This window comes from Terrapene carolina, unplaced genomic scaffold (genome assembly GCF_002925995.2).
Source record: "Terrapene carolina triunguis isolate 2854851 unplaced genomic scaffold, T_m_triunguis-2.0 Scaffold96, whole genome shotgun sequence".
NCBI classification, from domain to species: Eukaryota; Metazoa; Chordata; order Testudines; family Emydidae; genus Terrapene; species Terrapene triunguis.
This window is the reverse complement of record NW_020664447.1, coordinates 72,903,395-72,927,662: the sequence shown is the minus strand read 5'-3', so window position 1 is coordinate 72,927,662 and position 24,268 is coordinate 72,903,395. Positions and strand designations below refer to the sequence as shown.

At 44.2% G+C, this 24,268-nt stretch overlaps 2 protein-coding genes across 3 annotated transcripts in view; one reads left to right on the top strand and one right to left on the bottom strand.

Annotated features, from left to right (window-relative positions):
- Positions 1-9,933, top strand: part of LGMN (legumain) — a 39,382-nt gene extending 29,449 nt beyond the window's left edge. For both annotated transcript variants that reach the window (XM_024205975.3, XM_024205974.3), the window contains exons 9-14: positions 2,082-2,200; positions 2,908-2,997; positions 4,114-4,311; positions 5,079-5,249; positions 7,062-7,129; positions 9,123-9,933. In XM_024205975.3, coding sequence (XP_024061743.1) covers positions 2,082-2,200; positions 2,908-2,997; positions 4,114-4,311; positions 5,079-5,249; positions 7,062-7,129; positions 9,123-9,162 — 686 coding nt within the window. In that variant the 3' untranslated portion in view covers positions 9,163-9,933. The remainder of the gene's footprint in view (positions 1-2,081; positions 2,201-2,907; positions 2,998-4,113; positions 4,312-5,078; positions 5,250-7,061; positions 7,130-9,122) is intronic.
- A 7,774-nt stretch (positions 9,934-17,707) lies between these two features.
- RIN3 (Ras and Rab interactor 3) overlaps positions 17,708-24,268 on the bottom strand; it is a 102,966-nt gene continuing 96,405 nt past the window's right edge. The window contains exon 10 of the mRNA XM_026651482.1: positions 17,708-19,715. Within this exon, the coding sequence (XP_026507267.1) occupies positions 19,407-19,715 (309 nt within the window). The 3' untranslated portion in view covers positions 17,708-19,406. The remainder of the gene's footprint in view (positions 19,716-24,268) is intronic.

Genomic DNA, 24,268 nt, shown 5'->3' with positions numbered 1-24,268 from the left:
GTTATATTGATATCACAAATGCTACAATCAACTTTCTTCCTAGAACTCAAAAATTCCTGCAAACATACAAAATATGCCATGCTATGTCTTTAGCTACGGAGGCCTTTTGGGTGTGTGAATTTTTCAGAGCTAGGATTAGGCTTCCTATCCCGGTAATGGGATAACTTGCGGACTGTTTTGCACAGGTATCCCATTGTGTTAGAAAATACTTGACTGGTAATAGCACATTGTTGGATGGAGCTGTTATTCTAAAGTTTTTTTTACCTTAGTGTGCTCAATGAGTGTTAATAATGTACAGTATTACTCCAGTGGCAGTGTTTTCTGGAAAAGAGGAATTTCAGGGACATTAAATGAGTCAAGGTGGGTGAGGTCATATCTTTTAGTTTTAAACTGAAGCGTGTGAATCTGAATCTGAAGAAGAGCTTTGTGTAGCTCAAAAGCTTGTCTCTCTCACCAACAGAAGTTGGTCCAATAAAAGATTAAACCTCACCCATTTTGTCTCTGTAATAACCTGGGACTGACATAGCTACAACACTGCATAAGGACATTCAATGTTATTCCAAATCAAATGTCAAATTAATACCAATTGTTAGCATGCAGAATAGGCAGTTCAGCTGTTCAGTTAAGAATCTATCCTTCTGTGACATTGTGTAGTCTATATGGTTTTATAAAAATATGATGAGTGAATATAATGTAACTGGAATATGCTTCATGCAAAAGGCCTCTTGTAAGGTATCATTACAAAGCTTATCATCTACTGAGTGTGATCATCCTATTTGTATAAATGTACCACTCTTGTATCTGGGACAGAAATATGAAATATAACTCTGAGGGGCTATTGTAATTATGCAAAGTGTGGGCCATTAATGGTGGTTTGGAATCTTAATGGCTCCCATCAACCAGGACAATTGACTGGGGCTCTGTTTGCAAGCAAGCCTTCCTGTGAGTCAGGCTGGGAGGAATGAAGGCTTGGGGTCTTACAGGGACATGTGATCATGTCACATGAACTGGAATCCATCTTTAATCTGGTGCTTTTCCAGTGGGGGGCGGGGGGGTGGAAACCCAGAGAGAGACAAAGGATTCCTGCCTTATGCAAAAGATATATAAAGGGGTGGAACAGAACAAAGGAGGAGAGAGCCATCATGAAGAATCCCCTAGCTACCACCTCAGCTGGAACAAGAGCAGTACCAGGGGAAAGAATTGTGCCCAGGCCTGGAAGATGTCCAGTCTGAGGAAAAAGCTTAGTGAAGCATCTCTGAGGGTGAGATTATCTGTATTCAGTTTGATTAGACATAGATTTGCGCATTTTATTTTATTTTACTTGGTGACTTACTTTGTTCTGTCTGTTACTACTTGGAACCACTTAAATCCTACTTTCTGTATTTAATAAAATCACTTTTTACTTATTAATTAACTCAGAGTATGTATTCATACCTGGGGGAGCAAACAACTGTGCATCTTTCTCTATCAGTGTTATAGAGGGCGAACAATTTATGAGTTTACCCTGCATAAGCTTTATACAGGGTAAAACGGATTTATTTGGGTTTAGACCCCATTGGGAGTTGGATTTCTGAGTGTTAAAGACAGGAACACTTCTGTTAGCTGCTTTCAGGTAAACCTGCAGCTTTGAGGTCAGTAATTCAGACCCTGGGTCTTTGTTGGAGCAGACGGGAGTGTCTGGCTCAGCAAGACAGGGTGCTGGAGTCCTGAGCTGGCAGGGAAAACAGGAGCAGAGGTAGTCTTGGCACATCAGGTGGCAGCTCCCAGGGGGTTACTGTGACCCAACCCGTCACACCTTCAACTAAGATAGTGTCTGTATTTGCAGCTTTTTGAATAGTAGCTTTTAATCAAAGCCTTCTTTCCCAAAACTACATATTCTTCATTATATGCTCACAATACAACACACAGTTGGTAAAAGGAAAAGAGCTTTTCCAGTGGCACCAACAGCAACTGTGGACAAAGTATTAGCAGGCTGATTTTTTTCAGTTCAAAGCACTGAAGTAAATCCATGACATTCAGACAAGTGTAGCAGGCAGTTAAGTACCACTTAAATAAAGGCTGCTCTTCTATTTGTCTTACAGTTTATGCAACTACTGCTGCCAATCCTAGGGAGTCTTCTTATGCATGTTACTATGATGATAAGAGACAGACCTACTTAGGTGACTGGTACAGTGTCAACTGGATGGAAGATTCTGATGTGGTAAGTTACTTAGATCAGGTATTTGGTGCTTTAAATTTAAGACAATTATAAAGCTTTAAGCATTACAGTTTTTCTTTATACAAGTTTTATTTTATCCTTTAGGTTTTATTTAAGATTAAAAATTGTTTAAATTCTTAATCATTAGCAATGTGGAACTGGATGGCTTTTAAACTTAAATACTTTGCTGACAAATTCAATATTTGTGCAAGTTGTTCATTTAGACATCTTTAAATTTAGTTCAGAAACTTAATTCCTCTTTGGTGGGTGTTGAAGTGGAAAAAATTAGAAACAGTCTAGCCACTAATTTTGAGTTCACTTAGTCTAAAGTTACTAATTTGGGGCAACATCACTGCAAGTTTTTGAACATGAATCTCAAAGTGCAGTTACTGAACAGTGTATGCAAGCTTCCTTAATGATCCTTAAATATGAACAAAAGCTACTGCCATTCATTAAGAGTTGTTTTGAACCAAATTTACAGTAGTAATGAAACACTTCAGGGATTTTTACTGCAGTTTGAGAAGATGTCATAGAATCTCAATTTCACCCTAGTTTCCTAACTTTTCATTTAATTTCTTTTGAAGTGCTAATAGCCATTGCCCTGGTACTCACCTCCCGCTCAGGGGTAGCTAAGGCTCTTTTAAATTTTCCTTGCATTTTTACAACAGCCATATTTTGATATCTATAAACATATACATTTCTTCATGCAGGAGGATCTGAAAAAAGAAACTCTCCACAAGCAATTTCTGATAGTAAAGAAACACACCAACACCAGCCATGTGATGCAATATGGAAACAAAGTGAGTATTCATTTAAGTGGTTTCCAGGTCAAGTCCTCCCCATATATTTTAATCTCTTCAAAATTGCTGTACCCTGGTGACGGGACAAATCCTCAGATTCTGAATATCTACCTGAAAAACTAAAGCCTGCTCAAAGCTAAAGAAGCAGAATTCAAGATCTGAATTTTGTAGCTCAGGCCTGTAGCCACTCATATCTAGAGCTGCAGGTATTCAGTCTCTGCATTTACCCTTCAGATTGGAAAGTGCAAGACAGGAACCAAGAAATTCTCATTTCTCTCTCTTTACCCCCATTGTCCACAGCAGCTCATCCTTCCTTCTACACTGTGAACTCTTATTCCTTCCTAATTCTCTGCTCGCACCCTCAGAAGGGCCAGTAGCCATTTGCTGCTCCTCAACCCCTCAACCTTTATGTGCATCTTGAGCAGAGAGTTTCATGCCAGCCTCCTGGCTACTCTTTTGTTCTCTGCTGTTGCTCCAGTCACAAGTGCCTTGAGGCCTGATGAAAAAGCAGGGCGTAGTGACCAGGCAAGCAGAATAGAATGGGCAATTCCTGGTCAGGTTTGCCTCCTGGCACCAGACCTCACCTGGCCCTCTTTTCCTACATGGATATAGCAAAAAGAAATGTGGTCTAAGGGCTAATGCAGGGAACGGGGCATGAGGACACAGTGTGCCACTGATTTAACCTCCCAATGCTTCACTTTACCCATCCATAAAAGGGCTGTACTAGACATATTGCCAGCATATGGTGAGCCTTAATAAATGATAATAAAATGCTTTGAGCTCTTTGGGTAGAAGGTGCCATAAACTGCCAAGTTATTCATAAACGCAATTGAAAGCATTCCATCCCATTGTTCAGTGTACTAATAAAATGATTTTCTGATGTGGTCTTCAATCTGTAAAATTCAGGCTGTTCAACCTGGTGGCCTTTTACCTTAGGGAACTTGAAGATTAGCTACTTTTAGGGCAACCTACTGCTTGTAAAACAATACTTACCTTCATATATCTTCCATAGCCAAGCAAGTTTAGAAAATTAACAAGCTTGTATGGCAACACAAAGGATGACTGTCTAGCAGAGATGTTTAACCTGTGTGTGTTTGTTTGCTTTCTAATTTGCAGAGCATCTCTTCTATGAAAGTGGTGCAGTTTCAGGGCATGGGAAAGAAATCCACTCCTATTTCACTGCCCCCAGTGGCACACTACGATCTCACTCCTAGTCCTGATGTGCCTCTTGAAATCATGAAACGGAAGCTGATGGCTACCAATGATATTTATGAGGCTAAGAAGATTGCAGGGGAGATGAAAACACATCTAGAGGTAAAGCTAAAAATTCTAGCTACCATTCATAAGGCCAAATTCAGTTCCATTATATGGATGTAAATCAAAAGTAACTCCAGTGAGACTAATGAAGTTACAGCAAATTGACCCCAATTCATGACAAAATGCATCTGCTATCGGTAACAGCCATCTGATATTTTTCTCCACAATTATTTAAACTTCTGAGATCTATGGACAAGGCATCTTCTGTTGGTAACTTACCAAATGGGAATATAAACATACAAAAACTAACCTACTAGATTTTACTGCCAGTGGTTCTACCACTAGGGGATATCCCCTTGCCCCCATAATTCTTGCACAAGAAAGCCATACTTCAGAATGACTGCCTGCTTTAGCCTGAGATAAGACTTTCTCCAAAGCCAAAGTCTCCCAAAACTCTCTAATATCATTATTGAAGAGCAAATACATTTTCCCAGAAGGCTGCTACAGCAAGTCTAGTCATGATTACTGTGCGTTTCCCCCCTTTTTGCAGGGAGAACTAATAGGTTAAATGAATGCTCTATTGGAAGCCCACAACCTGTAACCTTTCCGATTTCCCTTCTTATTTGTTCATGTTTTTTTAAGGGGCAGGCCCAAAAGGGACTGTAATTTCAATGGTATTTCTTTTAAAAAACGGAGTATTTTTAAAAGAGCCCAAGGTTTTTTTTTTTTTTTTTTTTTTGAAAGAAGGAAGTGGCATTCAGTTAATAGTCTGCAAGTTAGGGTCAGGAAAAGCACATTATAAGTTGTCTTTGCTTTGTGTGCAGGCTAAACAGATTATTCAGGAATCCATGCGAAAGATCATATCCTTGGTAACAGAATCAAAGGAGCGAACTGAGCAAATTCTGTCAGATAGACTGACCATCAGTGACTATGACTGCTACCAGTCAGCAGTGAATCACTTCAAAGCCCACTGCTTCAACTGGCACTCTCCCTTGGTAAGTGTAACGTTAGCAAAAAACCCAATACATTTGTCAGTAGGACAAGCACAGCTGTCAAGGTGTTCTTCCAAAGTCAGTTTTTACCAAAAAGGAAAATTGGGATTTTTATTAAATACAGCACCTAATGTACCGTATATACTCGTTCATAAGCCAAAATTTTAGTAAAAAAGGGAAGCACCAGAGAAGGGGGTCGGCTTATGAACGGGTATAGAGAGGGAGAGGTGGGACACAGCCCCTCTCCCCAACAGAGGGAGCAAGGAGAGGCAGCACAGCCAGCAGAGACAGAAGGGAAGAGGCAGGGCCAGAGTCTCTCCGCTTCTGGCCACGCTCCTCTCCCCCCAGCCTCCAAAGCAGCTGCAGCTCCAGGGCTGGCAGGCTGCAGCCCTGCCGCTCGGCCCCGCCCCCCAGAGCAGGCTGTGGCCGCACCACCCCGCCCGCTGGAGCACGCTGCAGCCGCGCCGCCCGGCCCGGCCCACCGGAACATGCTGCAGCCACGCCGCCCAGTCTGGCCCACCGGAGCAGGCTGCAGCCGCGCCGCCCGGTCTGGCCCACCGGAGCAGGCTGCAGCCGCGCTGCCCACCTGCCGGAGCAGCTCCAGCCAGGCCAGAGACATCGTCCCCTGGCCCTCCCCAGATAAGGTGGGAAGGGATGGGATGGGGAGAGTGTGGGGGTCCCGGGCTAGGGGTGGGGTCATGTGGGGGGTGGTCACAGGGGTTACTTCTCTGACCCCCAGCTTCTTCCCCCCCCCCCCAAATTTTCCCACCAGTTGCTGTCCCAGCCCGTCAGGGTAAGCAGCTGACGTGCTGGGACACTTTGTTTACTTAGGTTTACCTCTGTGCCTGCGGACGCTCGAGGTAAACAAACCATCTCGGCCCACCAGCAGCTTATCCTGATGGCCCGGGAGCCAAAGTTTGCTGACCCCTGAATTATAGGTTCGGCTTATGAACGGGTCATAAAATTTTTCCATTTTTACTTATCCATCTTGGGGGGGGGGTCGGCTTATAAATGAACCCGCTTATGATTGAGTATATACAGTACATAATTCTATCCTAAAAAGAGATCCCCTTAACTGTATATTGTACACTACCTGTGACAGCCTACTAGATATTATTTGGTTCTTGTTGAGTTCACAGATGTAAGTTTTTTGAGCTTTACTACAAATAATTACTTTTGCTACAGTAGTATCTAAGAGTCTCAGTCAATGTACAGTGCCCCATTGTGCTAGGCACTGTACAAACAAGTAACAGAGAAACCAGTCCCTGTCTCAAAGAACTCACAATCTAGGTGTCACACAAGACATAGATGCAGAAAACAGACAAATGGGTGAGTTGAGAGGGCGAGGCAACCATAAAACAGAATTTAGTGGAAAAAGCAGAAGTCTCAAGTCATCACTTGTCTAATCTATGAAGCATTGACAGAGCGCTCAGCACTGTACGTGAGACAAAAGCAGGTATGCTCTCTGCCTTAAGGAGCTTACAATCTAGAGAGACAATCCAACACAAGGGGAGGCCACATTGGTCTACATTAGAGTTGTGGTTTCATTGACATTGGTTAGAATTATGAGTCTTGCATAAGAAGGGAATCTGCAGTGAGTTCTGAATAAAGGAGAGGGATATAAGGACATTGTATGGCTGCAGGTGCAATGAAAAGTGTGAGAGAGGGGTAACTTTGGTCTGATATTAGAATATTCCAGCAAGGATAGAAATCATTGGTGTTAACAGCATCTACAAAGCTCTTTTACTTCTAGCTTAAATAAAGAGAGGCTGGGATTTGACATGGAAATGCTTAATGTTCTTTGTTCAATTGCAGTATGAGTATGCTCTGAGACAGCTGTATGCCTTGGTCAATGTTTGTGAAGGAGGATATCCTATTGACAGGTAATTCAGCTTGCAATATCAGCCTTATTTATTGCCTTATACTCCGCGCTGATGAGGTCTCAACTGGTGTTTTGTATCCAGTTCTGGGTGCCGCATTTCAGGAAGGATGCGGACAAACTGGAGAAAGTCCAGAAAGAGCAACAAAAATTATTAAAAGTCTAGAAAACATGACCTATGAGGGAAGATTCAAAAAATTGGGGTTGGTTAATCTGGAGAAGAGAAGACCGAGGCGGGACATGATAACAGTTTTCAAGTACATAAAAGGTTGTTACAAGGAGGGAGGTAAATTGTTCTCATTAACCTCTGAGGATACGACAAGAAGCAATGGGCTTAAATTGAAGCAAGGGCAGTTTAGGTTGGACATTAGGAAAAACTTCTTAACTGTCAGCTAGTTAAGCACTGGAATAAATTGCCTAGGGAGGTTGTGGAATCTCAGTCATTGCAGATTTTTAAGAGCAGGTTAGACAAACACGCGTCAGAGATGGTCTAGGTCAGTGTTTCTCAAATGCAGCCACCAGGGGCTTTTCTGGCGGCCACAGCCTTCTGGGCTGTGATTGGGAGGTGGGGGGCAAAGTAGAGCCCTTTCCCCCTCCCAGTTGCTCCTGAATGCTGGGGTCAGCAGCAGGGGTTGGGCCCTGCCCCCCTCTGGAGTCACCTGGGGCACAACACTGGAGGAGCAGGCAGCAAGTGAGTTCCCCACCTTCCCATGGGTGGCGGGACTCAGGCTTTGGGCTTCAGCCCTGTGGTGGCAGGGCAGCAAGGTCTGTCCTTGGGACTTCAGGCTCCAGGCCTGGGCTCTGGCTGCGCAGTGGCAGGCCCCAGGCTCTGGCCACATGGCTTCAGGCTCTGTCCTTGGACCCCATCCTCCAGCCACGGGGCTTTGGGCTCCAGCCCCCTACTGCCTCTGCCAGCCCCATCTCCCCCAACCTTCTATCCATGGCTTAATCAGCCCTGGCAAGCCTGGGGACAAATTAAGTCTGCTGTGAAAAGTGATACTTGTATATTTGTTAATATCACTTTTCACAACAGATTTACTAGCTAGCAATAAATAAATTACAATGATTTGTATGTGTATATGTGCATATTTATCTGGTTATCCTAAAGCTAATCAAGTATTTTAGGAAAAAGTGAGAGAGTGGCCACCAGCAAGAGTTGGTGGCCGCACTCTGAGGCCACCAAAAAATTTGTCCCGAGAACCCCTGGTTTGAGAACCCCCATGAGTGCAGGGGACTGGACTAGATGACCTCTTGAGGTCCCTTCCAGTGCTATGATTCTATGATAGTTTAAAAAGCAGAAGCTGATAATTTGTAAATGTCTCATTACCTATTAGCTGCATATTTTTTGCTTCTCTGCTCAGTCTATTTTATAAATAGTATTCATAAGGTACAGCTACACTGCACACTCCTTTCAGCAGTGTATAGAGTAAAAACACTACACGCCCCCTCGCACAGGTATAAACATCAGCAGAGACAGTGAGGCACTGCTTAGGCAAGTAAAGACACGCCTGAACCCTATGGGTATGAACGCTACACAGCTCTCTACTCCCCAAGCAGCACCTCCCCATCGACACTGCTATTTTTAGCATTGTAACAGTGCCTCCCCGCTACTGGAGTCTTTCCACACCACAGGAAAAAGCTCCAGAAGTGGGGAAAGGCTCTGGCAGCTTCCCGCTTCAGAGCCTTTCCCTGCTGTCTCCCTTCACCAGAGCCTTTCACTGACACACTGCAGTGTGGACGCGGCCTGTTTTTCACTGCGGTGTGTAGATACGCATATCCTACACTGCCACAAGAGATGTGCAGTGTAGCCATAGCCTGAATCTTAAAGTGGCAAGACTGTTTTTGAAAAGTCTTTCATAACTAGTCTTTATTTACATTATGGATGCAGATACCCAATGAGTAGATACTAATTTCCATATTTAAAACTATCATATTAAATTAATCTAAATATGGTGACACTATGATGTATTTATAATTGTTGTTCTTGTCTGTTGCAGAATACAACTGGCCATGGACCATGTGTGCCTTGGATATTAATGAAAACAGCATTCCCATTAATAATCCTTACTAAAAGCGATAGCCTTTTTTTGAAACTGTAATAATCAGGACTACAACTGCATGCAAAGAGAAGAGAAATGTCAACCACTATAGCAGTTTTAAATAACACAGTGGGAGCTGTGTTGGACAACACTGAACAGATTCAGCACTTAAAAGCCTCCCATTTGACATTATGGATTTTATTGCGTCCCTCTAGCCTTTCGGATATAACTGGTGTTCTACAAAATGCATTTGGGCAGAGTTAGTGTTATCCAGGCAGCATTTGAAATGGAAATGATTTGTTTCAAAGCCCAATGCAGGCTACAGTAGCATAATTTTTAAGAATCTCCAGTTGAACACTACATGCAGTCTATTGGGGATCCTAACTTTATGATTAAAATTTGATCTTTAATTATTTTGCATTTGAAACTGTTGACGAATACTAATTAGCTTTAAAAAGTGGGGAGTTTATTATTAATGAACTTATGTTTACAAGTTTGCAAACTGGTTGAAAAATGAAGAAGCCATAGTTTGTACATCAAGCTCTAAATCCTTAATGGTGTAAAGAAATCAGTTGTACTTGAGAATTATCCAATTTGTAAATTGAATGGGCATAAAGTTGCACTGTTTCCCAAAGAATTAAAAAAAACTGTCTAATGCTGTAACTTTTAGCACCATTATGTAAGTGTTATGTACACACAAGTCTGCGAGAAATGGTACAGCACTTGGAATTATCTGTGAATAAAAAAATAAAGTTGAATGTTCCATGGACCTTTAAGGCCTTATGCTGTTGTGTCTTAACAAAAAACTTGCTTCAAGAGTTAAGTAGAAGCTTGTACATTTTGTGTGACTACCTGAAATGAACCTCCAAACTCTACACTTACAACCTGCTTAAAACATATACACTTTCCTCTCTTAAACAGCATCTCAAACACTTACTTGAGGAAGCCACTTCCTACTGAGATGTCTCAGTGAGTCATAAGCTGAGACAGCTGTATCAAATTATAAAGTGCTTTGTAATAGTTTAAAATTCCCCATACCTTTCTTCGCTGTTCTTCATGTCCAGAGTACTATGGGAGTACTTCTCAAAAGAATGCTATAGATTGGATTACCAAAGCTCCATTTGCTGTTCTTGGAAAGGGAATGGGCCTGGGGGGAAAAACTAGGCCATTGTTTGGGGTGTGGTGTGGTTGGGAATTCTGGGTAGCCCTTCCCATAGGGGCAGGAGTTGCTTGAAATTCCATTTATATAGGGAGGAGCAAGCTAGAGGCATTGCTCCGCCCTCAGCTTTCAACCACCTCCTGAAGAAAGGGTATAAAAGACAAGTTCCAAAGCATGTTTTAAAACAGGTGATGACAGATGTAGGGTTTGCAAGAATTGCTTTCTGCCTCAGTGGACATGAAAGAAGAATTAAGCCTTCATTCTTGCCTAAACATCAGCTTTTTCCCCTACTTCTTGTTTCTGTTCAGTTGTGAAACTTTTACAGATGGTAAAAGTCTAAAAATAAAAATGAGACCACAGAATTGCAAAAGGCGAAACATCCCTATCAGCATTATGGCACTGGGACTTAATAGCGTGAGAAGGAAAGAAGTGACATTTGAAGACCACACAAAATAAGCTCCCAATCCTGCAAGCTTTTACATGCTCACAGACCCATACGCTTGTCTGGAGTCCCACTGAAGGCAGTGGGGTCTAGCTGCATAGAATAGCTTGCAGGTAGGGACATGGTGAGACCAGCATATTGTGGTAAGCATCCAAATTCCCTTCAAAACAGCAGTGAAAACAAAGACTCTTTCAAACAGCTGTTTGAATGTATACATCAAACTAGCCAAACATTTAAGACCTTTGGATGCCAGTCTTACACATTCAGTATATTTCATGGACCCCTGGAACCCGTCATTCATAGCTTTAACTTTATTTTCCAGTGTTTCCCCTTTGTAAAGATACATTTTCTTTAAAGTATTCAAAAGAGTCTTTTAGTCTTCCAGATTTCCACTTTCAAGGTTTGTATGTTTCTTGAAAAGAGTCAGTAGGGTCAGGACCTTTAATGGTGTTTAGGTGCCTAATTCCCATTTATATCAATGGGAGTTAGACACCTAAACACTTTTGAGGCTCTGGGATCAGAGCTCCCCATTTCTCCCAGATAATAATATGGCATCTTCCATCTGAGGGTCTTAATGTGCTTTAAATAAGCCCCATAACAAATATGTATCATGAAAAATGAGGCTGAGTGACCTGCCAAAGATTACACAGCACACGCTGCCTGGCTCAGCTTTCTTGCCTCTCAACTCTATTTTCACAACTATCCTATACCCAGGTGGGACTTGTGCCTGAGCAGACATTCCATGATTTGGCACTAATGCATTGGGGCAGTGTAGAGCTTCACTGCCCCAGGGGAGCAGAACTGGAATGACAAAGCATAAATTTTAGTTTGCTTACCTCACATTCATAAACTTTTTTCTGCAAGAATAATTTCCAGAGTGCTATTTTCCATAACGTGGCTACTCACGGTGGTGTAGCACCCATTCCTAAGTAACTAGTATGGCATGGAAGAGAAGGCAAAAACTGGGGGAGATGCACCACACCCCACTGACTCACTGGATTCAGCTGAGTTCTCGCCCCAAAAGCACTCAAACCTGCTGATGTTGTTAGGCCTTTTCATAAGTCTTCTTTTTCTTAGCAGCAATTCAATTAAAAACCCTACCAAAAAAAAAACTTCACTCATTTAAAAACCAATGTAGGTTAGCAGACTCACCATTCTGCCTGACACTTAATCACCACGGAAGGATCCACTTAGCACCAGCATGCCTATGCTAACACAACAGTTCCCTGTTCACATGAGTGTGTTTTCAGAAACAAGTGTTAAAAAACTAGTTCAGGAGTGACCAAAGTTTGGCCAGTGAGCCATGGAGTTCTACAATGTGCACTGCAGTCATCCTCAAGTTTAATATGTGGCTACAGTTACTACATTTTCCAGTATGCAATGCTTCATCTGAACTTGGAAATGTGGCCACATACATATTAAAGTAAATTGGATGGTCCCTCTATACACATTTTGTGCAGTTCTCAGCTTTCTGTCAAGGTTTCTTGCCCTAAATTGGGCAGAGTTTACATTGCTTGAGTTTAAGCTTTATTTCTTGTATCTTATTAAAGCCATGCAAAGGGTGCCCTCTACGCCTTAGACCTAAGTTGGTTTCACCGCTTCCTCCTCTTATGTTAACAGATGCCTGTATGAAAGTCCAAGGCCGCTATTTCACAATTGTAGGTTCCAGGCATCAGGCTGTTTGTATGGGATCAACTTCACGACCTCCATTAAAAAGGGGCCCATAGGAAGTCATTTGCAGTGCACAACTTCTTTTACTGGCCCTAGAAAAGCTCGCTAAACAATGCCGCAGGTTCTGAGCACCATCTACTGGCACATTATGTTCTTTGATTCCTGTCCATCAGCTCAACAACAGTGGGGAGCAAATGAAGCCTGTTCCATTCTTCATTTGGTTTCTGTGGTTTACTATTCACCAAATGTTTGACCATGACTCCTTAGCTTGCACTTGTAGGGACAGATGTGCCCTTCACCAGTGGTTGCTGCCACTAGCTACCTCATGAGGGTTGGCATAGCAACTGAGGCAAGGTCCAGCGGTATGGTGCTGCAGTGCCCCTGCAGCTACTTGAAGCCACTTGTGAGCACTGAGTGAGTTGTTAGGCTCAGCCCATTACAGGTGTGGCTGGGTACCATGCAGCCGTTGAACAACCCCCCCCCCCCCCAATGTACCCCAGCACATTATCTAATAAATAACTATTTCCAGATATACAGATGCCTCTTGTGTAGAGCGCTCCTGTAACTGCGTGCACTTCCTTAATGCTAAGAAAGGCAAAAGAAACATTCATTTGGAGTCTGTGCATTTTTGCTCCGTAGATATTCACAGATGCCGTGTTATTGTTATCTCAGTCCAGATCAAGACGAGGTGAACTGAGTGTGTTTGTCAACCTAGGGTGCCCAAACCCTACAAACAGCCCCTTGTACGACTGTTTAAAGCCATTTAAAGCCAGTGATTTGTAGGCCCTATTCAGCCTGTCTCTGAAAGCCAGATTCTGTCTGGCTCGCATGTGGATGTACCATGGGGGGAAGAGCCTATGTAGTTTCAGTAAGGGCCAAGCAAATCTTCATCCCTTGTGCTCAGGGGAATTCAGGGGCTGAGTTGCCATGTCTCTGTCACCCCGCCAGGCACTGGCCAGAGGAGCTGTCCAGCTGCACATGGGGAGTAGGATGCACCTCACAAACTGGCATGCTAGCTGCTATGCAGGGTCTGCATCTCTGGGAGGCATTCTGAGCCCCCCGGGGCAGTGCCAAGCCACTCCTGCCCCAATGCAGGGCAGTGCCTCAATGGCATTACTGAGCCTAGTGCTAGCATAGCTGCTTCCATCAATTGGCCAGTCTGGGCTAAATCGTGCAATGCTTACTCAGGGAAAAGGCCCAATGAGGACTGCAGCATGTGTATGATTATGGGTAATAACAGCCACAGTGCTAAGTCTTACTCTGCTTGTGGCGTATATTCTATTCTCTCTCTTTCCTGTGCAGGCAATAAGAATGGACAAGCAATTATTCTATGTATTCAAAATACAGACTGTGGATTAATTTATGATCTGACTATCAGTAGAATGCCTTCCATTGCTTTCAATGGGCTTTGGATCAGGCCCTAAATGACCAGCATGTGTAATTGGGTTAGTAAATTATTGCCAGATTGTATTACTGGCTTCAATTAAGTGTGGCACTAAAGGCTTCCATGCATGGAAGGGTTACTTTAAAAAGCTGGGTGTTCTTACAGCCTTTGCTGTGCCCAGCAAGTTTTCCTTGTGCATTATTCCTGGCCTTGCAAGTAAATTATGTCCAAATAGTTTCACAATGTTTCTGTGGCAACTAACGCCTGAGGAGCACTTGGCTGGCTTACACAACTTCACTTGTTCATAGGGTAAAGTCCCCTGAAAGTCTATGACGCTTGGTCGATCTGCTGATCAATCATGTGAGGGCTAGTATTTGAGTCACTTAGTAATTGTGCCTTGACTAATCACATGATGGCACTGGGTCATCAGACCAGGAAGTTTCCTTCAGTTAAATTGTCAAGTAAGTTTCTTTTAGGTAAAAAGGAGAATTGTGAAAGACACTAAGCAATAAATAAATAAATCACTTTTAATCCAAACAGTTTCTTCCGTGTTTGCCATATTCAGTACCTGTAACTTCGGCCTCCAGCTGAGAAACAATGACTTCTGACTACCTTGCAGCATGGTGACAGGATGGCCCAAGACATGTGGGCCCAGCTCCTCAAAGGTCTTTAGGCACCTAATTTCTATTGAACTCACTGGGAGTTAGGCTCCTAGATACCTCTGAAGATCTGGGCTGTGGAGCCTTTCCCCTCGTGTTCACTGGTTCATTTCTGACACAGGTCACTAATGACTAGATGTGCTGCTCATTGTAGTGGAAGATGTCTGTATCACAACTGACAGTCTCAGTAGAGAAGCCAATGGACATATGGCCATGTTCACTGAACTTCCCTCTAGCGCTGGCATTGCATCTCCAGCTAGGAAACTACCATCTCATTGGGTCTGGCAAGTCTTAACTGCTTCCTATTACTGCTGGTGCTGGCATCTGTTGAAGCTTTAAGCAACAACCCTGAGCTGGCGGTTATGCAAAGCTGTACTACCAACACAATGCCCCTGAGAGCTCCCGCCTGTGCATGGGAATCAAGGCTGTGCAGTGAATGCTCTCTAGTATGGCTGACCAGCTCTGCTTGCTGGGCGCAGTTAAAGAGTCCTACCACACCCTTCCTTGCTGCCTTTGGGGAGGCTGCAGTGCACAGAGTGTGGTGCTAGGGAGTAGCCCCTGCAGTCAGGAAAGTGCAGGGTCTATGAATGGGCCCAGTGGATGTAAGTGGGGTGGGGCGTCATATGCTCTATCCTCACTTGAGCACTCACAGTCACCTGCCACAATCTGGCTCTCTGTGGCTTGCCTTGAGAGAGGGAGACACTGTGCGTTTCTTGAAATATATGATTTCGTTTTTATGTTTCCATTTATTGGTGACTTAGGGCTTGTCTACCCTTGGAAATTTACTGAAATAGCCATTCCAGAAAAGTTATTTCAGCATAAGACCTCATGTGGACACTCATTCTGGTATAACAGGCTTAAGCCACAAAGTGGATCCACTTTGTCAATTAAACTAATTTGGAAAATCTATTCCAGACTAGCTATTTTGATAAATTTCCAAGTCTAGACAAGCCCTTAAGATGATTTACTCCACTAGAATGGGATCATACTGGCAGAGCTGTGGAATGTCAGGAATGGCACCCTCCAGGACTCAGAATAGACATTTTTCTCAGGATGAAAAATTCCAGAATTCAGGATAGATTGTTTTATTTGTGGAAGACCTCAGGTAGAGACCAAGGAGCCTGTATTTTGCCCTCAAAGAACTCCTCCCCGGGTCTTATTAGTATTTGCTTTAGTGTTGTTTTCATCATTTATATAGTGCCCCCCCAAGTGGCCAAGTGCTCTACATACATATAGGAGAGAAGCCCCTTCCAAAGCCCTGAGAGCCTAGAGACTGCGCCTACAAGTACTTATCCACCAGGTGTAGTAAGCCCTTACCACTGTGAATAGTCTCTTCGATTTCAATGGGAGATATGACACCTCTAAAAATCAAGCCACTGATTGACATGTCTGAATATGGATTTAAGGACAACATTTTAAAAATGACTCATGACATTGGGTTCCTCATTTCCGGGGAGCCCAACTTGCCCAACGTTAATGGAGGCCAGTTTTCAAAGGATGGGATGCTCAGCACTTTCTGTGTCTCAAGTTGGGTTACCAAAATCATTACTTAGCTTTGAAAAATCATGGCCTATGTGCTTAATTTTAGGTGCCCATGTTGTGCCCTGTGGACTGTGGCAGCTAAGTATTATCCTCCTTAATCTCAAGGTAGCTACGTTGAGTAGGAGGTAGTTTAATGCAGGTGGGATGGGTTGTTGTCTTTTTTCCATACGATTTATACAGATGAGGGTGTGTATGGCCATTAATAACGCTTTTAGAAAAGATAGGTGGCCCCCTCACCATACTCCATGCACTTGTGCTGTGTTGGGTGTCATTTGTCTGGCCACTGGTGATTATGTGTGAGCAGTGGAATAAATGACTCCAAGATCTACCAACGCTAAACAGCTTATAAAGTACTTTGGGGTCCTTCAGGATCAGAGGAGTTAGGGTATGTAAATTACTGTATGAGATTACAGCTGTTGTGCTAAAAGGAAACCATACCTTGCTGCCATTATTTCACCCAGCTTGGCAAACTATAGTGACTAAGAATTTATATATATATATGCAAAATCCAGGGGTTGGGGCAGTAGCTTGTAACCGAGCCTATAGGCTGGAATAATGGTTGTGGAGGGCTATATTACAGCCCCATGGCATGCCCGCTGGTTGGAGGATGGATTTCCTTTCCCCAACCACTGCAAAGGATGTTACATAAAGCCGAATCACTCAGGCTTCATGTGGGTGTCCTGAATTTCCCCCTTCGAGCAGAGAAGACGTTCCCTTCACCTGCCCCAGATGGAGAAATGCCCTTTTCACTCCCAATAAAGAGCTGCCAAGAGTTTTTTGCACCCCAAACTCCAGATGCCAAAGCTCAGCCGTGCCCTGTTCCCTGGGCTGTATTCCAAATAACACCACGTATGCAGCACCTTTGATCCTGAAGGATCCCAAGGCTCTTCCCACGGTGGAGGGTACCAGAAGTGGAGAGTGCCAGCCAATTGCACAACACAAGTGCATGTGTGCGGGGAGGGCGGGAAAATGAGTCAAAGACTTTGGGGCAAACCTCTCTCATAAATGCCCCTCTGCTATGTACATTGGCCAAACTGGACAGTCACTACGTAAAAGGATAAATGGACACAAGTCAGAAATCAGGAATGGCAATATACAAAAACCTGTAGGAGAACACTTCAACCTCCCTGGCCACACAATAGCAGATATAAAGGTAGCCATCGTACAGCAAAAAACCAGGACCAGACTCCAAAGAGAGTCTGCTGAGCTTCAGTTCATTTGCAAATTTGACACCATCAGATCAGGATTAAACAAAGACTGTGACTGGCTAGCCAACTACAAAAGCAGTTTCTCCTCCCTTGGTGTTCACACCTCAACTGCTAGCAGAGGACCTCACCGTCCCTGATTGAACTAACCTCGTTATCTCCAGACTGATTTTTGCCTGCATATTTATACCTGCCTTTGGAAATTTCCATTACATGCGTCTGACAAAGTGGGTATTCACCCACGAAAGCTTATGCTCCAATACATCTGTTAGTCTTAAAGGTGCCACAAGACTCTCTGTTGCTCTCTCATAAAGAATCCCTCAGTGCTGCACATGATATATTTGAAGCCACAATATATTATTTACTCTTCCTAAATGTAATATCACTTTCTCCTGGCTACATGGACCCAAGACTAAATGCATTACAAGGTAACAGACTCGGTAATAATTTGTAATTTTTATGCTCGTTTGGTTGGTGACCAGTACAAAGGATCCATATATATTTATTTCACACACACAAATACATGCCAAACTACAGTACTAGTGAATATAGGGACATGGATTTCAAACCTCAGAATGAACGACTGTATATTGTCATTGTTCAGTAATGAGGCTGAGACCCTTTAAAAAGTAATGTAATAAAAATGTAGTGGGACTTGTGGGCTCCAGCCCACCCCCCCAAAACACCGACCATTTCCTCCTTAATGCTAGCTGGATGTAGAAGTTGTGCTGTGTGAACATACTTACACAACCCCCTTTTCTAATCACAACAATGTGTTTTTCCTACTAACGACAAATCAATCAAACTTGGCCTGTTTCTATAATCCTTGGATTGGCTACTCCCACTGCACCGATAGTTACTCATATCCCGCGTGCATTAACATGAGTGGGAACTTTGGCTGAGTAAGGGCTGTGGGATCAGGCCCATGATGGATTAATATCTGTGATTAAGCCAAGGACTCCGATGTCCATTCTTCACTCAAGAAGCAGAAAGCTGGCTTGAGGTTTTGTGTGCTTTTGCATCAGGACATTTTATGGAAAATTCAAGCCTGCAGTGAGATTTCATTGGCAGGTTCTGAGCCCTGGAGAATAGGAGTGGAGAAATCAAAAGGAACTTCAGCAAGTTCAGTCTGCAACAGCATGTATTTACTCCTGTAACAACCTGAAGATACAAAAACATCTGAGAAAATAACAGAAGCATCCAGTACTGGCTGAAAAGGAAGTGGTATTTTTAAAAAACTTCTCTGACCTTGAGTCCTTTCACTGATCTATTTGAAATCAAACAGTTTTTTATAATGAACGTTGCCTTTTCCCTCAGTGTTTTTACACTATCAAGTTATCCACAAATAGGAAGTGATTTTACAATGATCACACATGGAAATAAATACATTTAACCAGACATTACTGTACAACAGATTTGATTAAGGCTATTGTACATCTAAAATGAGGGTGACGGAGTCTCAGTCTTTAAGAGGAAAAAAATACATTGATGGAAGTGCATAAATTACGCAATTCAGTGAAATGTATACCACACAGAAAGGCTTCTTCACGCACATACAGTATTGGATTTCATGTTCTGTTATTACATGTATTTCAAAGGTCAGTACATATAGCATAACATACCAGGGTACAGATGGAGTTCTGCTGCATGATACAATTCTATGCTGCTGAACAGATCAATCATGATTCATAATTTATTCAAACAAGGTGAAATTCAGCCCTGTGCAGGGAATCAGCTCTAGGCACTCACACCACATAAGTCCTCAAAAATAGGGTTTAAGTTGTGCATAGGCCCTTTACAGGCCTTCTGCATCGGTGACTCTCACCTATATAACTTATAATGGGATAGATACTCACTCTTCTATAAAAACTCAGGAGCAACTGATTAAGCTCCATTGTCCACATCCGTTATGAGTTTGTTTGTTGCCATAGGGAGGTTTTGAGGTTTAATACTTCAAGTTTTCCAAAGTAGGAACATTCCTATGAATACTCTGTTTGCTTCTGCAAATGGATTCTGCTGAGAAATGCCCAATAGTGAGACAGCATCTACAACTACTACCATGTCCACCACTGCTAAAAGGCTGAGTTCCAACATGCTCCTGATGTCAGAAGATCTCATAAGATAAAGTGTCTCAGTCTTTCAAAGACTGCAGCATACACAATACAAGAGCAGTTCTGCCATTATAAAAAGTCTGGCTCTTTGATGACTGGAATCTGTGTCTCTTCCTTGCATAGCAGTTTATAAATAAAATGGAAATCTTTTTTGGGTTCGCTCTTCAGAAGACAGGATTTTATATGATGGGGTTGGGCATCGTCAGCAAGCTGCAGGCACTTGTCGTCAACGTGAACAAAGAGCCCATAGTTCTGGGGATCCGACACCTCAAACTTCTCAGCGCATTGTTGGCCTAGCTGCTGAGTTGTCGTGTCTATCCGCGAGGCCATCGTCCGTGTCTGGGCACCAGTCTCCAAAAAGGAGATGGAGATGAAATCCTGCAAAGAAAAATATAGATCTAGATATAACACTCAAGTTCAGGCAATAAGGATAGATTGGATACTAAAGAGGGGCCTGAGATGCCATGTTCAGAAAAGTTTGTATTAAGATTTTGGTTCAGACCCAGTTCTGGAGCATTTAGGGATTTTCATTAAGAAAACACACAACCAAGGAAATTCACTGTTAGCAGGGCCGGCTCCAGCTTTTTTGCCGCCCCAAGCGACGAAGAGAGAGAGAAAAAAAAAAAATTCGGCGGCCAGTCCTCCTCTCTGAGAGGGACTGAGGGACCCGCTGCCGAATTGCCGCTGAATACCTGGACATGACGCCCCTTTCCATTGGCCGCCCCAAGCACCTGCTTCCTGCGCTGTTGCCTGGAGCCGGCCCTGACTGTTAGACCCCGATCCCGCGAAGCGCTTAGCTTTAAACAAGTGATCCACCCCATTGAAGTCAGTGGGCCTGCTCACATGCTTAAAGTTAAGCACATGTGTAAGTATTTTGATGTTTTGGGGCCCTAGTGAGAATCTCCTGCTATGCAGAAGGTGCACGCTGAAATCGTTCCCACCCTCATCTGTGAGACATCATCCAGCAAGACAGGAAGCAAAGGAATGTGCCATCATCATGAGTAATCCACAAGCTTCTCCTCAAGACATCAAGCCTTACAACCAGATGTCTCACAGGGGCAAGAGAAGACTTGGCTCATGGCAAACCTGTCAGGTAACAACGTGGTGTAGTGTCTTCACACTCTTGCTTCAGTAGGGTGGAAATAAATGAATGATTGCTGTGGTGGTAAATTCCATTCAGGTCCTAGCCTCAACAGTCAGGCCAAGAAAATGATGATTCCATACTTGGTTTCTCCCAGGGAAGAATCTTGCATCACAGTTCTAGTCAGTTCATAGCCCCAATGGGAAGCACAAGGTTCAACTTCATTCTCATGCACGAAGATTAAAAATTCCCCGCCCTTTGGTCAGAAAGTCCTCTGGTCTCCCAGCTCAAGTAGGAAAGCTGAGAAACGTGGGTTATTTTTTAAGATGACCTGGTGGAGGGCTCTGACTCTTGAAAAATGAGACTCAGCTCTGAAAAGAGACTGAGTAAAAACTTCTATAGAATTGCAAAGTATTCCTACTAACAGTTCATCTAGACCAGTGGTTCTCAACCCGTGGCCCAATCAGCACACCGCTGCGGCCCACGTGACATCCTCAGGGCCATACAGGTAGTATATATATTGTGTGGATGTGGCCCACATAACACATAAAGAGCAGAATGTGCAGCCCACAATGGTAAATAGGTTGAGAACCACTGATCTGGACCATTCCCCAGCCAGTAGCGGGCTCTTCTCTCCTGTACATTTTCCAGTGATTTGTCCAGCCTATCGTGAAATGGCTCAAGGGAAGGGTAATTTGGCCGAATGTCTAAAAGGCAGACAGCTCACAAACAGTGAAGTGTTTTTTCATGGACGTTCTCTTTGTGACAAAGGGAGCACTGGCTAACCCTGGCACTGCCAAAACCGTCCACAGCAACTTCTGTTCACTCTCCACTTCGACATTCATTGTTTAAGGGCTTCCTTGTAAATGGGTAGTAACTAATCAGGCCTCTCACTGAGGGAAATGATCTTTGCTGCCACCTTGTGGATGAAAATAAGGATTAATGTAAACTGTTTTAAAAATTCATTTTGTGCTTGGGGAAGGTGCTGGGTTGGCAGCATATTTATCCACTGACCAGGTGCAACACAGGGAGCAGCTACAGAAGCATTGACAGCCTCCCTGTTTGAGTGCCACACCTCTGACTTGGAAGGACATCTAGGGAGGAGAGGATAACCCAATCTCCCTGCCCCATTCTGTCCTTGGCTTCACTGCCAAGACTGACAAGAGTGCTTATTAGTGTCAACTCTGAGAATGTTTTTTATAATGGGGATAGCTCTCCAAGTAGTCATTGGAGAGAGACAGCCATCTCATTAGTAACAATTGTCAGCCTCCATTGGCATGAACCCTATTCAAGCTGCTTCTTGAGATAACATCACAGTATGGGAACGCAGCAACCCTGGGTAGGCTAGTTACTTCCATCTTGTCCGTCTCTAGGACATCCCACAGTCTTTATTTACTCCTGAGGGCATTCTGCGCCAAAAAAATTAAAATTCTGCACCAAAAACAAAAAATTAAATTCTGCGCACAATATTTTAAAATTCTGCAAAATTCTGCAAATTTTATTTGTCAAATAAATGTGGAGGCTCCAGCATGGCATTGGGAAGCACAGGCCACTGTCTGCACAGAGGTGGGAGATCACTGTGCAGCTCCTCCCGGGACACGGACTAAGCAGTGAGGCTGCACCCAACCCTGACATAGTGCAAGGACAGGGCCTGCCCCAGAAACACCCCGGGGCCCTGCCCCTCTGTGCCAGGTGCACCAGGTGTGGGCAGGCAGGCTCAGCAAGGCAGGATCCAAGTGTGGAGGGGCTCAGTGTGAAGGGATCCAGGTGTGGGTTGAGAGGGTTCTGTGTGGGGCAATCTGGGTGCGGGGGCTCAGTGGGGGATCCGGGTGGGATCTGGATGCACAGGGGCTTGTTGGGGGGTTCTCGGTGCAAAAGTAATGGGATTCTGCAGGGGGGTCCAGGTGAAGGCAGTTGGGGCTCAGCATGAGAGGTGTCTGGGTGTGGGAGGGATAGAGCTTGGCAGGGAGGTCTGGGTGTGGAGGGCTCAGTGGTGGGGATCCAGGTGCAACTGGTTGGGGCTCAGTAGGGTGGGGATCCAGGTGCAGGTGGCTCATCATGGTGGTCCAGGGGCAGGGGGAGTGGGGCTCATAAGGGAGCTTCTGGGTGCGGGGAGCTGAGGCTTGGCAGGAGGATCTGGGTATGAGGGGGTCTGGATGCACGGCGGTTGGGCAGATGGGGGAGCAGCTCCCTGTACAGGGATCCCTCCCCCTGAGGAGTGATGGGTGCAGGAAGCCTGGGGGAGGGGGAGTTTGTAGAGCTTCCTACAGCCGGGGGAGAAATCTGGGGGTGGGTCTGACACAGCCCCGGATGCTGTGCAGGGGAAGAGGAAGTCCCGTCCTCCCCAGCCCAACTGGGACTAGCAGCTAGCCCAGCGCAGGGTAGGAGCCACCAGCTGGGTCTTCCCGCATCTCGCCCCCTGCTCCACAGTGGTTTACTTCTCTGCTGGCTGCCCTGGGCACCCGAAACATACTGCTGGGGAGGGTTGCATGACCGCTCTTGTAGCTTCCTTTTGCTTCCCCATCAGAAAGTCATTTTTCTGCAGGGAAGCAAAGAAATCTGTGGGGACATACATACATTCTGCACATGCGCAGTGGTGCAGAATTCCTCCAGGAGTAAATTTATTACACCACCCACACAAGCCAACTAGAGGAAGTGTTACATGGAGGTATTGTACTAGTGACGGAAAAGAGGCCTATTAAATAGGGGGTGGAGTGGGCCTTTATTTTCAGTTACACCCTCTTGTAAATCAGCTATTATATAACTGGCATTTATGTTTTCTATCCCATCTATTTCAAATAGATCCTTTCCAAACTGTGTTTATGGACACATTCTCCCATCAGTGTGTATATGTGGTTGTTGATAATGCTAATGGGAATCACACAACAGAATATATCCATTAATCCAGAAGAATATATCCATTCAGATTTTCAGCTTGTCTTCAGAACTCAGACCATATTGTCCTGGGATTAACCCCATTGCCTCTGCCTGCCTGCCTACAGATTCTCCACTCTTTTTTCTCTTCCCTACCTTTAGTGCAGCCTCCTTGTAATTTCTTTGAATTCCATCATTACAATAGTAAACCCTTTGGGTTGCCCTAGGGGAATTCCTAGGAGTGACCTTTGATGTGGGGTGCTAGAGATCAGGATCTGGCCCACAGCTCAGATCCTGAATTAGGTCACCAGTGAAAAGGAGTTTTTTGGGTTTAAAAGCCGGCTTGGGTAACTTTATGATCAGTACTGATGTTCCTCAGGGGCAATGTCTGTTGTAATTCTGTGTATGTGTAATGTCTAATCAGAGCAACCTCCTGCTGTCCGGGCTCCCTACTTCTCCTCTCAACTCTGCCCAAAATTCTGCTGCAAAAATCAGCTTTCTCCTTTGATATTAAAACCAGGCCATGCCCCTGTTGGTATCCCCTCAATGGATTCCACTAGCCTTCGCATCAGCCTCACTATTAAGAGACTGTCGGACGCTGCTGTGACAAATATGGAAATTTCCTGACTTATCCCCAGGAGACGTCCATTGTATTCAATGAATGGTTCATGTATTATTGTGGGCCAGGACTGCATGTAACTTCTTGAGGGAGTTGCTGTGACAGATGTAAGACTTGGATGATCAAAGGACTATACTGAACAAATGATTTTTGGGACTGTACATATGAAGTGGATTTCCTGGGCTATATGTGGGGGAGGTGAATGCAAATCCCTCACCTTTGGTTATGAAAAAAAACAGCCTTCTGAAGCTATGCCCTGAGATGGGAGGTGAGGGGGCATTGTCTGCTGATTACCTGTTACATGAGGCCAAGATCAAAGGCCCCAGCTGTATAGTGGAAAGACGGAGCTATTCATGA